Raw genomic sequence first — 14286 nt, forward strand, 5'->3', positions numbered from 1 at the left:
TCTTTTCGTCTCTGACTAGCCAAAGTAGAACATTTTGAATTTATTTTATCATCAATCAGACAAATTATTGTATCATAATCAATTAATAATCGATAATCGACTTTACTGATGCTTTTGATACTTAAATTCGTTTAATATAAGTTACTGTAAGACTTTTACTCAAATACTCTTCACCTGGCTGACTTGCACTTTTACCAAAGTAATATTTCAACATCATATCTTTACTTTTACTCGAGTATGACTGTGAGTACGTTCACAGTGCTGAGTGTAAATACAGTATGACACATGAAAAGACCTGCTTTGAAAAGGTAGTGTGAAAGAGGTTATTATAAACAAATATAAACTGTCATGAAGGCTCGACAGCTGCTGATTAAAACCACCCAGAGCATCACTGGAACCATCTACTGTACAGCTTTATGTGTTGGTCCATCTGTAATGTGTGAATAGGATACATAATTCCAAGCATTGACATTATTTTGATAATTGCACTGCATGTATAACTGGTTGTTTGAGCACTATATGTTATCTACAAGATCATGTATACAATCAGAACCTCCAGAACATCAACTAAACGGACCTGGTGGTGACATTATTTCATCAGCTGGTCTTTTCAAGGTCAGTGAAAGTCTCTGCTCTGTGACTGTGAAGACTCAGTCAGGACACAGAAGTCAAGTTATCAACACATTTATTCATTAAGACTGTAGGTGATGCAGTAACATGTATATAATGCAATCACACTTCACTTGAAATAATAATCAACTTAAGAAACAATAGCACTCAGTAGAATGCATACCTCCACCAAGGTGCAACTGAAATCAAATAAAACATATTTTAATCTGCTAGATCTTGATTTGTATTTGGATCTGCATCAACTTGTACTCACACACAGTCTACTCATCATTTACTCTTTATCTGGAGCCACACTGAAGTTAATGTGGTTTATTCTGAGACCCGTCATCCATCCAAGTTCAGTGGAAACAACATGAGAGAAAACATAACCTCCTCGCTGGAGGTGATAATGATGCAAAAATGAATCATACAGTTGATGACAAAAGAACAACAGCTGACTGCTCTCTAAATACTCACATATATTATGTGTTTAAATCATAAAAAGGATGACACAGTTTAAACTCTGTTAAGTAGTGGCAGTAACAATATGTGTGGGTAATTCTCATTAGCAAATTCATTAAAAGAAATCACGTGACCTCATCAGAAACATGAACTCACAGTGACAGTGATTTACTTATTGAATTTACCAACTAAATGCACAGCAGGTAAAAGTGAAGGTGCACCTGCACCAGAGAGCTGATCTATACACAAATAGTTATTTACAGTCCATAAAAACACATCAACTGAAAGAATAAAAACAATGCTGGTGGTTTTACAGACACCACATATAGAAACACACAGATCTGTATAGACACAAAACAAATCTAAATATCAGAGTTGGTGACGTTTTGTAAAACTTGAATCCAGCAGCTCTTTTCTGAAGTCTGCATCAGCGTCCTGCTGCCACACAGAACTGATGAAACACCAGCAGACAGTTTCTTCTCACTACTGTCACTGAAATGTTGGGTTTTTGTAAATTGATGAATTAAAGTGTATGTTCTAGACTGGCTCCAACTGGAGAGTGTCATCACATCATTTTGTTGCTCTAAATATTGAGATACAGTCCGAAACCTTCATGAATGTTCATGTGCTGTTCAAAGATGTCAGTGTGGAGATCAGAGGATGACACATTTTTCTTTGTATTTCTTTTGTAGTTTATTTGTTTCTTGTTCATGTTTCTTCTTCTGCTCCTCCATTTGTTCTTTCAGATGTTTTTCTTTGTCTCCTTTTAACAGACAGTACTCTTTGGAATGACTTCCTTCTGTCTCTGTCAATTCTCTCTCATGTTCCTGCTTCATTTCCAGCATTTCCTCGACCTGTTTCTCTACCAGAGCTGTGAAGTCTTTGGTGTATCTCTTTCCGAACTCATTGAATTCTTCAGCTTGTTTTCTGGCCTCATCTTCATGCTTCTTCTTCATTTCCTCTTTTTCTGTCTTATACTTTTCCTCTAACTCTCTGCGCTCCTTCTCCTCCTGCTCTCTTCTGATTCGATCTTCTGCTTTTCTTTTCTTTTCATATTTTTCTCTTTCCTGGTCAAGCTCTTCTTGGAGCTTTTTGATTTTAGTTTCCTCCTCTTGTTGTTTCTGTTCATTTTCTTGACATCGTTTGTCCCACCATTCTTCTCTTTCTTTCTCCCAGTGCGCTCGTTGCTTCTTCATCTCTTCTCTGGTCTGCTCCAACTCTCTGTCGATGGTTTCCTTTTCCTTTGATTCAGACTTTATTTTTTTCTCCATTGCTTCAAGTTTTTGTTCCCACTCTTGTTTATAAAGTTCTTCCTGTGTTTTCTTTTTGCTTTCCTCCTCAGTTCTACTTTCCTGTTCTTTCCTTCTCACCTCTCGCTCCTTGTTGATGTTTTCCTCCATTTCTTTAAGTTGTTCAGCTCTTGTTTTTCTCTCCTGCTCAATTTCAGCTGTCTGATCTTCCATCCTTCTCTTCATCGTTTTAATTTCCTCCTCATGTTTTCTTTGAAGTTCTTCCTTCTGTCTCTCCATTTCTTCTTCTTTCTCCTTCAGGTTCCTCTCCACCTCCTTCTGTATCGCTGTCTCGGCCTCCTGGAACATCTCTGAGGTGTAGCACCTGCCGTCATTTTCCCTCAACATTTCGTTTGACTTTGTCATCAACTCTCTGACTTGTGTGCGGTCTGTCTGCTCCTTATTATTGAAGACGAGGTATCTCCCTCCACAGTCACTTATCACTTTTGTTAGAAAGCCGTCCTGTTCATCTTCTATATAACTCTTGATCGTTTGATCTTCAAGTTGATCTCCTCTTGTGAAGACAACAATGATGAAATCTACTGACTTCTTGCCAAAGCATTTCTTGATCAGTTCCACAGAGTCTTTCTCCTCCTGTGTATATCGACCGATCTGCAGCACCAGTAAGAAGACATGAGGTCCAGGAGACAACATGCTGATGCATTTTAGAAGTTCCTGTTGAACATCATCATTGGACAGAGTCGTGTCAAACAAGCCGGGGGTGTCGACAACAGCGACAGGTCGTCCATCAATCTCTCCTGATGCTTTCACACAAAGCCTGGTCACAGAATTTGAGCAAGCTTTAGATTTAAAAAGATTTTTGCCCAGAATCGTATTTCCTGTTGCACTCTTCCCACAGCCAGTCTTCCCAATCAGCACCATCCTGAGACACTCTCTGCTCTGATGTTCATCATCACCTAAAACTTCACGCTTCCTTTTCACATCCTGCAGCTCAGCTTTAAGTTCTGCATTCATGTTCTGCAGCTTTACAACCTTCTTCATCAGAGCTTTAGTCAACATGTCCTTTGTGAAGCTTCTGGATCCTTCAGCTCTCATCTTTTCAACAGAATCCAACAGCTCTGGGATCTGCTGCTTGTTGTTGATGTTGAGAACAACATATCTTCCTCCACAGCTCTGAAGGAGCTCCTGGATGTCTCCATTATTTCTTACAAAGTTAACAACAGCTGGAGCTGTAGGATCTGACTCCACAGTGAACAGAATCATGGTGAAGTCATTGACTGGAGAGCTGAATGTGTTCTGGATGGTCTTTAACTCACTCTTGTCTTCATCAGTGAGGGGACCCACAGGTAGGACCAGGATGAAGGCATGGACGCCCTCAGGATCACAGAGGGAGATACACCTGAGTGATTCCTTCATCACTTCCTCCTGAGGTTTTCCACACAAGGCAGGCAGCTCCACCAGGGAAACCCAACATCCACACACCTCTCCCTGACTCTGAACACACTCTGATGAGTTGGAGACTGAAGGAAACTCTGTCTGACCTAAAATGGCCTCAGCTGCTGAAGTCTTCCCTGCTCCTCTCCTCCCACACAGAACCAGGTTTAAAGCTGCTCTGATGTCTTCAGACTTTGGTCTGATGGTCTCTTCACTGCAGGTGAGGAAGGCTCCTCTGTTTTCATGGACAATGTTCTCAATCTTCTGCATTAATGACCTGTGGTCTTCTTCAGACATGTTGTACTGTCTTCCTCCACAGTCTTTAAGGAGCTGATTCAAAGTGAAACTTGTTTTCTTCTCCTCATGTGTGATGATGACCATCGAGTGTTTTAAAGCATCTTGACCAAACAAACTGAGGATGAACTTCAGAGTTTCTCTGTTCTTCTCTGTGAACTCAGAAGGATTCACTAACAGCAGGAGAACATTTGGTCCAGGAGGACAAAGACTGATGCAGCTCTTCATCTTTTCTCTGACTGCTTCCACAGAGAGGCTGAACATGTCTGTAGTTTTAACTACAGATAGAGGATTTCCTCTCCACTGTCTCCGGGCGGCCACAACTTGTTTGGAATGTTTTTGTAAATTAAAATCTTGATTCTTCAGGATGAAGTTACCAAGTTTTGTCATTTTGTCTTCACTGTTCCCCACCAGAACAATCCTGAGTGCAGACACTGTAATAAAAGAGGGAAAGTCAGTTTAGGGTCGATGGCAACAGGTGAGTAAGAGGAACAACAGGAGGCAGTGTGACTGAAAACCGCCTGTAACACTGGTTCTCTCTTTTTGGACCAGCGCCCCCTCATTCATCATCCAGGTCCCTGTTGGACCCCCATCAGATAAATCCTGATTGAGGAGGAACACAAATTCTTCTTTGTATTTTTTTCTTTTCTTGGAAAACGTGTAGGCAACTAACTATTTTTGTTATTGAAAAACTAGATAAAAACAACAGGTTTGATGGTCTTTCACTATAGATCAAGAGTTTAATGTTAATCTGTCCAGCTCCTCCTCCCCCCTTACAATATGGAGATAATCTTTTCACAGTGAAGACACACTAGTAGGCCTGCTGCTAGGTAATGTATTATGGCCCAGTGCAACAATACACTGCTGGATTTATTTAGTTTACTTACACTGGTTGTTTGTGTTTTCCACTGATGATGGAGTACGTGATGTAGGCAATCGTTTCATCACTGTTAGAACACAAAACCATCAGTATTAATTACAGCAAATTAACTTCCTCTCTAACTGCATGATAACTAATTATCAGTGTACTCACAGAAACTGAATCTTCTTTTAACTGAATGCCCTCTGCTTGACTTGAGATGTTTCTGCCCTGTAAAAAGGAAACACCAACTGAAAAAACCTGAACTTAATATTGAAATCTGATCATGGATAAGATGTTTTCATCACATCAGAAAAGTAGTTCTGTCACTTACCAGCATCTCTAACAGGATCCAAGTTGACAAGGACTCCTTCACCTTGTTTCAGGCTTTGATGACCAGCAGGTAAATCCGATTTTAAGTCTTTAAAAACCTCACAGCTCAGATTATCTCCATTATTCTCCTTCACCATTGTGTCTATGAGTGTCAACAGCTGTTGATGGTCAAGAAGCCACAAAGAGCTGGATCTACACTTTCTGATCATGCTTCTTAACGGTGGATTTGACATGTATTTGTCCATCAGACCTGGACTCTTCTTTCTGGGTGTTGATATCAGAACCAGTGAATGATCAAATGATCGATCACTGAAGAGGTTCAGGACTCTGCAGAGCTTCAGTTTGTGTTCCTCAGTGAAGTCTTCAGGCTGTAGAACCAGCAGGAACACATGAGGTCCAGGTTTAGAGAGTCTCTCACAGGCTTCTACGTTTCTTCTCAGTCTGTATTCAGACATGTTGGGATGCAGCAGATCTGGGGTGTTGATCAGAACTACTTCTTTCTCCTTTACCCGCCCTCTGACTCTCTGACAGCGGTCTGGTTCTTCCTCAGTGTTGAACTCAGTTGTTCCCAGTATGAAGTTCCCCACTGAACTCCTCTGAGACCAGCTGTTCCCCAGCAGAACCACCCTCAGCTCAGACACTGGAGAGACAATTAGTTTAATTATTCATTCTCCTTCATCATGTAAAATAAAATGAATAAAGAACTGCTGCACTAATAACAATTTACAGTGAACACACTAAACTCTGAGAATGATAAACTATTAACACTGAATTTAAATCTTATTGAACACAAGAATAATTCTGACTCAGTTCAGTTTGACTCACTGAGAGGAGGCAGATCAAGGCTGTTCCTGCATTCACGAGGTTGAAGTTCATCTGTAACTATAAGATACAGAAACACAAACATTCCTTCAGTCATTCTCTCTTTTTCATGTAATCTCTGATGGACACGATTTGGACACAATGGCATCATTCACATGTGCAGTTATTGGGATTTTGTATTAATAACTGCGATTTACCACGTCTCTACTCTTAAGAATGTCTTCTGTCATGTTCCTGTTTGGGTTTCTGTGATTTCCTGTTTTATTTTTAAATTGTGCCCTCGAGTGTTCTTTTCATTTCCTCCTCTTTAAATTTTAAATTTAAACTTTGCCAGAGGAGCAACAGAAAGCATCCTGACCGGAAACATCACAAACTGTCACAGTTCATCACTGCCAGTGTTGTAACGCGTTAACTGTAATCACAATACTCTTTTCAGTAACGAGTAGTGTAAGGCATTGCTGTTCTGAATGTAGTAATCACATTACAGTTTGCCAAGCTCGTTGCTTACATTACATTGCTAGGCTAATCAATTTTAACAGCATAGTCGCATGCATCACACACAACGGGCTGGGGGGTCAATAATGGAACAGTGATTGGTTGGGGTTTGGTACGAGGTATCTTTCACCATCACCGATTGGTAAGTCGCCACCCGCAAGGGGAGATGGGATAACAATAGCAGTTTCAACAACACGAGCAGAACATGCTGCTGCATGCGACTTGCCTGAATGTGTAATATATTACTTTTTTGAGTAATGAGCCCCAACGCTGATCACGGCCCTTGGCCTCAGTCGTAGAATTGATTGTGTGAAAATAAACATCCTTCCACGATATCTTTTTCTGTTTCAAGACTTTCCTGTAGAAGTTCCCTCAAAACATTTTTCTGAATTTAATTGAAAAAAATCTCTAGATTCTTTTGGCATGAAAAAACCTAGGATTAAATACAAAACTCATAACTCCCAAGACAGGAAGGAGGAATGGCTCTACCCAATTTAAAAGCTTATTATACTGCAGCTCAAATTAAACCATTGATCAATGTACCCCGACATGCCAGGCTGGTGGAAAGACATTGAACTTTCCATTATGAATGACCCTCCAATCTATGCAGTACTACCTCAAAAAACCTGGAGGGATTCATAAATGATGTAAAGAACCCACCTCTCAAAGCTCAACTAAAAATCTCAAACACTATTTGGGAGGAATATAAACTAGAAGATAAACTACAAATAATTCAACAGTGTGCTTATGATCCTATGTTCAAGCCAAACAAAATGGACTGTAGATTTAAATCTTGGATTGCAACAGGAATCACAACTTTTTACTCCCTAACAGAAAAAGAACGGCTGAAAGACTTTGAATACCTTTGGGATTATGCAGTGATAAAACATTTTGGGTGGAGTTTCACCAAGCACTCAAAAACACACTTAACACTGACCTACCCTTGGAATTTACTGTATTATTCTTAGGAAATATTGACCCTCTGACAAGGTGCGCCGATAAATATATGTATGGTATTTTGATATCAGTGATGAACTGTCCACAATACAGGAATGGGTTGATATAGCGAGCAGCATTTATGTCATGGAAAGGATTACGCGTCTTCAGAAAAAGTGTTCAATAAATTCTGGACAAAATAGATTAAATATGTAAAACCTTTACAGCCAGATTTTGTGGAGATATGAGAGACCCTGCTTTGCTGCTTGTATCTAGCAAAAGGTACTTGTTTTAGCTTCTTATAAATCTCCCCCTGTCTACACTTTTATTTATTTACTTATATTTTATATTACTTATTTTTTTATGCACAGCTTTCTTCTCCCAACATGTAAATAGTTTTTGTATACAGAAAATATGTCGACTGCAGAAGAGTTTAAAATGGCTTTGTGTAAAAATGTGACCTTCTATATGAACTGCTGTTCCAATAAAACATTAAATTAAAAAAGTAGTGACAACTTACATTTGATTGTACAACCTTGTGTTGTAGACGACAGTTTAATGAACATTGACCCTTGAGGTCTACTTGCAACCTGGACCTGATGGGTCTGGACAAAGTATCAGGTTGTAGGTTTGGACTGTGTTGTTGTAAAAGGTTCGTGGTCGAGTTTGTTTATTTCAAATACTAATTATTAAGAAATGCATCTCTTTCTGTCTCTGACTGTGTCATTCTTATCAGTCCATGTGTGCTTCAGAATTAGAAAGACGAGACTGTAGTCGAAGCTTTTGAAGGAAGTAAACGGAGATACAGCTGCGGTGGTGAGGTGTGGGGGAGGGTGCGAGAGGCAGGGCAGGACTCGAAGGTCTATTTCCACTGGATACGCATCCGCTCTGCATTACGTCTCCGTCTCACCAGCGGAGCTGATAGGTTTCACTTTCACTTTAGTCTAGTAAATTTCCAGCAGGTCCACTGCGCTGCGTGTCTGTCCAGCTCCGGACTGCCGGAGATGGACAGAGCAGATACGCAGCAGACACGCAGGACCTCTATATATCTGGCGGAAAACAATTCTGTCCTCTGGGGGGGGCATGACAAAAAATAATTGAGAACCACTGGTGTACAGTATGTATACATGGAGTCAGAACAGTTACAGTGAATTTTGGCATCAAAGACATAAAATTTGTTATTGAAAACAAAACCTGAACTTGACAAAGGAAACACTGACATTGAAATGATCTGAAAGTTGTTCTGACACGGAACAAATAAAACACAGACATTAAATATGATTTCTTTTTTTTTTCCATTAGTTTTTGATCAATTAAATCTTTCAGTGACGATCTTCTGACTTTTTCCTTCATGTCAGTATTTTTTCAGTGTCCCTGGTTTTCAGATTTAACTTTCTGTCATAGTTTTGGCGTGGAGAGGAGAGGAGGGTCTGAGGGGAGGGCAAGTCTGGATATTTATATTTATCTGATGAGACTTGAAATGAAAAGTGTAAATGGGGTCAAAGACTCAGGTCTCAGTTTCAGGCCTGAGCTCTAGTTTACAAACGTAGTAAATGATTGTTGAAGTGAGACTTAGTTAACAGTATTTACAGTCACATTACAGTTTTCTCCGATTGCTAAAACACAATTTTGCAAACTAGTGTGGTTTTATCAAAATACTTAACACAATTTACAAAACCACACACCCAAACTGCAAAATACCTCATATATCCTGCAAAATGAAGCACTGCAACCAAAACTACATATAGCATTATCAAAATCAAACTGTTGCACCAGATGGCAAACACTTCATTCATATTACAGATTTTTGTCTAACTAACTACACACTGTTGAACTTAATGAAAAGCACTCCTATCTTTAGTATGCTTTGCCATAATACTAACATAGTTCAAACTGTAGCGAATTCTTCAGATTGTTCACATGCATAGAAATATTTGCAGATACACACACATGCTGTTAAAACATTTATTTTTTTATTTATCACCAAACAAGTCAGTGCAACATATGCACAGCAGATATATTTAGTGTGTACAAAAATATGCTCAAAACAGTAAACTGAAAAAGAAAATTGCAGAAAAGAAATGCGTCAATGCGAGAGGCCTCTCGCAGTGTCAGCCCATGGTTAATCATATGATCAACTAAGTTTGCTCTGATTTCATTTGAAAGTTGTCGTCTTCTTTGGCCATGACCTCCTCTACCAGCTCTACCTCTCACTCTTCCTCCCTCTGTCATTCTCACCCTCCCTCCTCCTCTTTCTCTCACCTGTGGTCTTTTAGTGCTTACTTCCTGATTGAAGTGGTAACAATTACGGTAACAATTGTTTGGCAGGTGGCACATATAGTGGCCAATGAGCTCATGTAGTGTTATTTTAAATGGCAGTGTTTTGAAATAGCAAACATGTGACTTTATGTCAGATTGTTGTCTCTTATGCAGAGAACTGTGTTCAGTGCATTTAAATGTGCCATTTCGAATTGCAAAATGTGTGTAAAGCAGAATTTTTTTTTTATGTTTTGGAGACTTGAGAAGAGGTTTTGCTCTGTGTCAGTTTAATTATCTGTGCTATGCATGTCATTTTAGTGCGTTAGCAACTAGAAAAAACTGTAAAGACTTGGTCAGAGGCAACATCTCATTCAGATTATAGAGCACATCTGAGGACAAAGTTAATATGTTGACAGAGAGAGAAGACGGTGTGTTATTAGGACTAATCAAGTCTGACTGGACTGACCTGATCCTGCTGCCGCCATGATGTCACTCTGCTGGAAACCGCAGAGACTCGTTCACCTGGAGGGAAGAAGGAACAGAATTTATGTTCTCTGATACTGAACTCTCTGTTTCACCCAGACAGCCATGATTAACTCATGATAGTCAGCTTGATTTATATAAAGTCAAATCACAGTAAAAGTTATCTAGTGACACGTCATCATGAATCTGTGTGAAGTTAATGTCTTTGTACAAACAGTGAACTCTTACTTGTGTCAGTGTTGTTGCACGGTGTCCTCTGATCTCTGAGGAGTGAAGTCAAAAACTCTGTGTCACCAACTGTCCTGTAACATGTCGTCATCATCATCATCATCACAGTCTTTGTCATCACACAGGAATAAAAACGTGTGTGTATGTTTGTGTGTGTGTGTGTCTGTGTGTTGGGTGTGTACCAACAGTGTTAAATCATTTTTAGATAAATATCTTCATATAACATATTTTAACATGTATTTTAATGTAAACTCAGAGAAACTCTTGTTTCCCCCACAAGTGTCCTTAACGTCCTGATGTAACTTTAATGAGTTCTAACTCGTCTTCCTGCTCCTGTTGAGCTGCTGATCACCTTAAATGACTGAATGACTTTAATATTATCTCATCCTACATGAAATAAAACAATAGAAGCTTAAAGAGATTATTCAGTTGAAAGTCGACACAACTTCCTCTGACTGCATTCAAACAACACAATCATCGTTTTCTTACCGACAGTGTGAATTTCCCACATTTATAAAGTGGACTGACGGTTTGTCTGTATTCTGTCAGTGAAGTGAACAAACAGCTGTTAGCAGCTCAGTTAGTGAAGTGACTGTGATGATAACAAGCTGTACCCTCTTTAACAGACAGCCTGCACTTATTGATTTATTCTATTATTCTGGTTTTAGTCGTTTACTCACCTGCTGAAATTCGTGCTGCGCCATCGTCATCAGGTGAACCAGTTGGCAGTGAAAGTAAAGTGAAGGCGTGACTGCAGAACATTTCTGATGATTGAGTCATCAAGAGGTGTGAATAAAAACATAATCGTCTTTAACACGATGAGTGGAGAAGACAACCCGCAGCTCTTTTCACTGAGTTGCATAGAGTCTATAAGCAAAGAGGAAGTTTGTAAAACATGTTTGAAATGTGACAGAGTTTGGAAACAGCGTCATGTTTCAGCTCAGGTGCAGAGCTCAGGTTCTCTTCTCTGTGCTGCGGGCGACATCTGGTGGAGCCTCTGAAAAGTACAGTCCTTCACCTCAAATGTCTCTGAAGCTGTCCTGGTGGTTCATGCTGGATCTGTACAGTAAGTATTTACCATCACCACTGTTAATGTGATGTTTTATGAGTCGCTGCTATATTTGACCATAATGCTATAAACTGTTAATTGTGCTGTAATGAACTGAAGGCGGACTCATTGATCTTCTCTCAGTTTGTTCTGATCAGGGTCCGTTTCTTTGGGACGGGCGCCATCTTGTGGAGCCCCTGCAGACTTGAGTGGTGAACCCCAAAGTTCATGAGCAGTCAGACGGAACATGTCGGTCTGTAACAAACTCCGTCAAAGTCCGTCAATATCTTCATTTGGTACGTAGATAGTTGTTATGTTATAGTTCTTTTTGTACTAAATAAATAAGTGGATTTACTTGAGTGTTTAACTCACAGATGGCTCTTTACTGTTAGTAAAACACAGTTGCAAAGCTCTCTCGCATTTCAACACGTTCACACGCCACACCTTGTATTTCTCACGCAGAGAAATTACCAGGATAACAGCCACCAAGTTGCGCGCTATTTTTTAATAACAGTGGAACAGGTAGGAATCAAGAGGGTTCCCCGCAGAGTTCAGAAGGCGCCTGCCACACACCAGCCAATCCAATAAAAGAATGTAGCTACCAAACAGCCAATCAAAAAATAGCATTGCTGTATGCGGGTAAGATTTAGATATTCCCGATTCAGACGCTCGCTGAAGTAGCTACAGAAGAAGACAGCTGACACATCGATCCACGTCTCACCGAAGTAGCTACAGACTGATCGACATGGGAGAAGACCAGATCCTCTGAGTACAGTAAGTCACCTCATGATTTGATTTCTGTTGCTGGGGAATATTGTGTCCAGGCAGCTGGTAATCAGTAATGTGTTAGCTAACAGTTTGACCAGTGTGTGTGAACTAGCCTAGCTAGCCAGTTGAATCCTTGCTAATTTCAGCAGCTATTCTGACACTTAGGTAATGTTTTTAAGTCTCACATAAGGAGATAAACCTGTATGCTCGTTGACCTCAATTATACTATACTATACTATACTTAATGAAAAGCACTCCTATCTTTAGTATGCTTTGCCATAATACTAACATAGTTCAAACTGTAGCGAATTCTTCAGATTGTTCACATGCATAGAAATATTTGCAGATACACACACATGCTGTTAAAACATTTATTTTTTTATTTATCACCAAACAAGTCAGTGCAACATATGCACAGCAGATATATTTAGTGTGTACAAAAATATGCTCAAAACAGTAAACTGAAAAAGAAAATTGCAGAAAAGAAATGCGTCAATGCGAGAGGCCTCTCGCAGTGTCAGCCCATGGTTAATGATATGATCAACTAAGTTTGCTCTGATTTCATTTGAAAGTTGTCGTCTTCTTTGGCCATGACCTCCTCTACCAGCTCTACCTCTCACTCTTCCTCCCTCTGTCATTCTCACCCTCCCTCCTCCTCTTTCTCTCACCTGTGGTCTTTTAGTGCTTACTTCCTGATTGAAGTGGTAACAATTACGGTAACAATTGTTTGGCAGGTGGCACATATAGTGGCCAATGAGCTCATGTAGTGTTATTTTAAATGGCAGTGTTTTGAAATAGCAAACATGTGACTTTATGTCAGATTGTTGTCTCTTATGCAGAGAACTGTGTTCAGTGCATTTAAATGTGCCATTTCGAATTGCAAAATGTGTGTAAAGCAGAATTTTTTTTTATGTTTTGGAGACTTGAGAAGAGGTTTTGCTCTGTGTCAGTTTAATTATCTGTGCTATGCATGTCATTTTAGTGCGTTAGCAACTAGAAAAAACTGTAAAGACTTGGTCAGAGGCAACATCTCATTCAGATTATAGAGCATATAGTTGAGTGGTGAACCCCAAAGTTCATGAGCAGTCAGACGGAACATGTCGCTCTGTAACAAACTCCGTCAAAGTCCGTCAATATCTTCATTTAGTACGTAGAAAAGTTTTTTCTTTATTCTGTTGTGTTCACAGGGCTTCTAATGACTGTTATTAATGATTCTGTGACTGTATTAGTCGTGTGTATTTAGTTGTAGAGCCTGCTGCAGATGTGAGGATTCATTTAGGTTCCTAGCTTGATGTTCAATGACTCGTTATATTTAAGCTAGCTAACCCAGACATCAGCAGTTAACCAGCAAACACTCCAGTTACTTCATTATTTTGTCATTATTTTAATATTTTTGTTGGATCTTGGTAGCACAGAAGTTGTGGAGGAGATAATATCTTCTTCTGTGTGATTTATTTCAGCTGTTGAAATGTGTAGTCAGTCTGCTGTCAGTGACCGACGTTAAATGGCCGTTGGTAGTGGAACGTTAGCAGATGTTGTTAACAGATTGTGTTTGTGTCTCCAGGAGGACGGACAGACGGATGGAACCTGCAGACTGAGGCGGAGTGGGACTTACTTCAGCCCGGAGGATGCTCACTGATGACGGAGAGAGGAGGTGAGCTGGTAGTGACAGAACAAACACCCGCCATGGGAAGAGACGCTTAGTTTAACATTTTGTACTTGTCATTAAAAACACTATATATTGATTACAACTATATATGATATTGTAGGATTGTATTCTAAGCAGAGAAGTTATTTCAGGGCTTGACACAAACTGTATTACCAAGGAGCACATGAAGAGATTTAATGACACAATGAAAATGAAATGTTGTGTTTTTTGGCCGTTGTAATGCATATTACATACACTTTGACAAAGGTGTTTATTTTATGTTTTTTCTTTTAAATTTCACCCTCAGCTCATATGACTAATTGTTGTGTATATCACAGCCAGACAGCTAAAACTGTTG

At 39.6% G+C, this 14286-nt stretch overlaps 1 protein-coding gene and 1 long non-coding RNA gene across 3 annotated transcripts; both read right to left on the reverse strand.

The window, feature by feature from the left end:
- Nucleotides 1-668: 668 nt before the first annotated feature.
- Nucleotides 669-5887, reverse strand: LOC115577808 (GTPase IMAP family member 8-like). 2 transcript variants are annotated; one of them, XM_030410689.1, is made up of 4 exons: nt 5243-5887; nt 5083-5139; nt 4937-4996; nt 669-4483 (listed from the first exon to the last, which is right to left on the reverse strand). In XM_030410689.1, exons 1-4 carry the CDS (start codon nt 5694-5696, stop codon nt 1725-1727), a joined length of 3330 nt encoding a protein of 1109 aa, XP_030266549.1. In that variant the 5' UTR covers nt 5697-5887; the 3' UTR covers nt 669-1724. The 2 variants fall into 2 exon arrangements, with proteins under 2 accessions (XP_030266549.1, XP_030266550.1); XM_030410690.1 differs by lacking the exons at nt 4937-4996; nt 5083-5139.
- A 193-nt stretch (nt 5888-6080) lies between these two features.
- LOC115577811 (uncharacterized) lies at nt 6081-10535 on the reverse strand. The gene is made up of 3 exons (XR_003983284.1): nt 10465-10535; nt 10220-10275; nt 6081-6123 (listed from the first exon to the last, which is right to left on the reverse strand). It is a non-coding gene; the product is annotated as an uncharacterized LOC115577811 (long non-coding RNA).
- Between the last annotated feature and the right edge of the window lie 3751 nt (nt 10536-14286).

The sequence above is a fragment of the Sparus aurata genome, unplaced genomic scaffold (genome assembly GCF_900880675.1).
Source record: "Sparus aurata unplaced genomic scaffold, fSpaAur1.1, whole genome shotgun sequence".
NCBI lineage: Eukaryota > Metazoa > Chordata > Actinopteri > Spariformes > Sparidae > Sparus > Sparus aurata.

Excerpts from the sequence above, each read along its gene's own strand:
- LOC115577808 (XM_030410689.1), bottom strand. The coding sequence starts at position 5,696 with ATGTCTGAATACAGACTGAGAAGAAACGTAGAAGCCTGTGAGAGACTC. Across the intron at positions 5,140-5,242 it reads GGATCCTGTTAGAGATGCTG|GGCAGAAACATCTCAAGTCA; the intron begins GTAAGTGACAGA and ends TCCTTTTTACAG. Across the intron at positions 4,484-4,936 it reads GGAAAACACAAACAACCAGT|TGTCTGCACTCAGGATTGTT; the intron begins GTAAGTAAACTA and ends CTTTTATTACAG.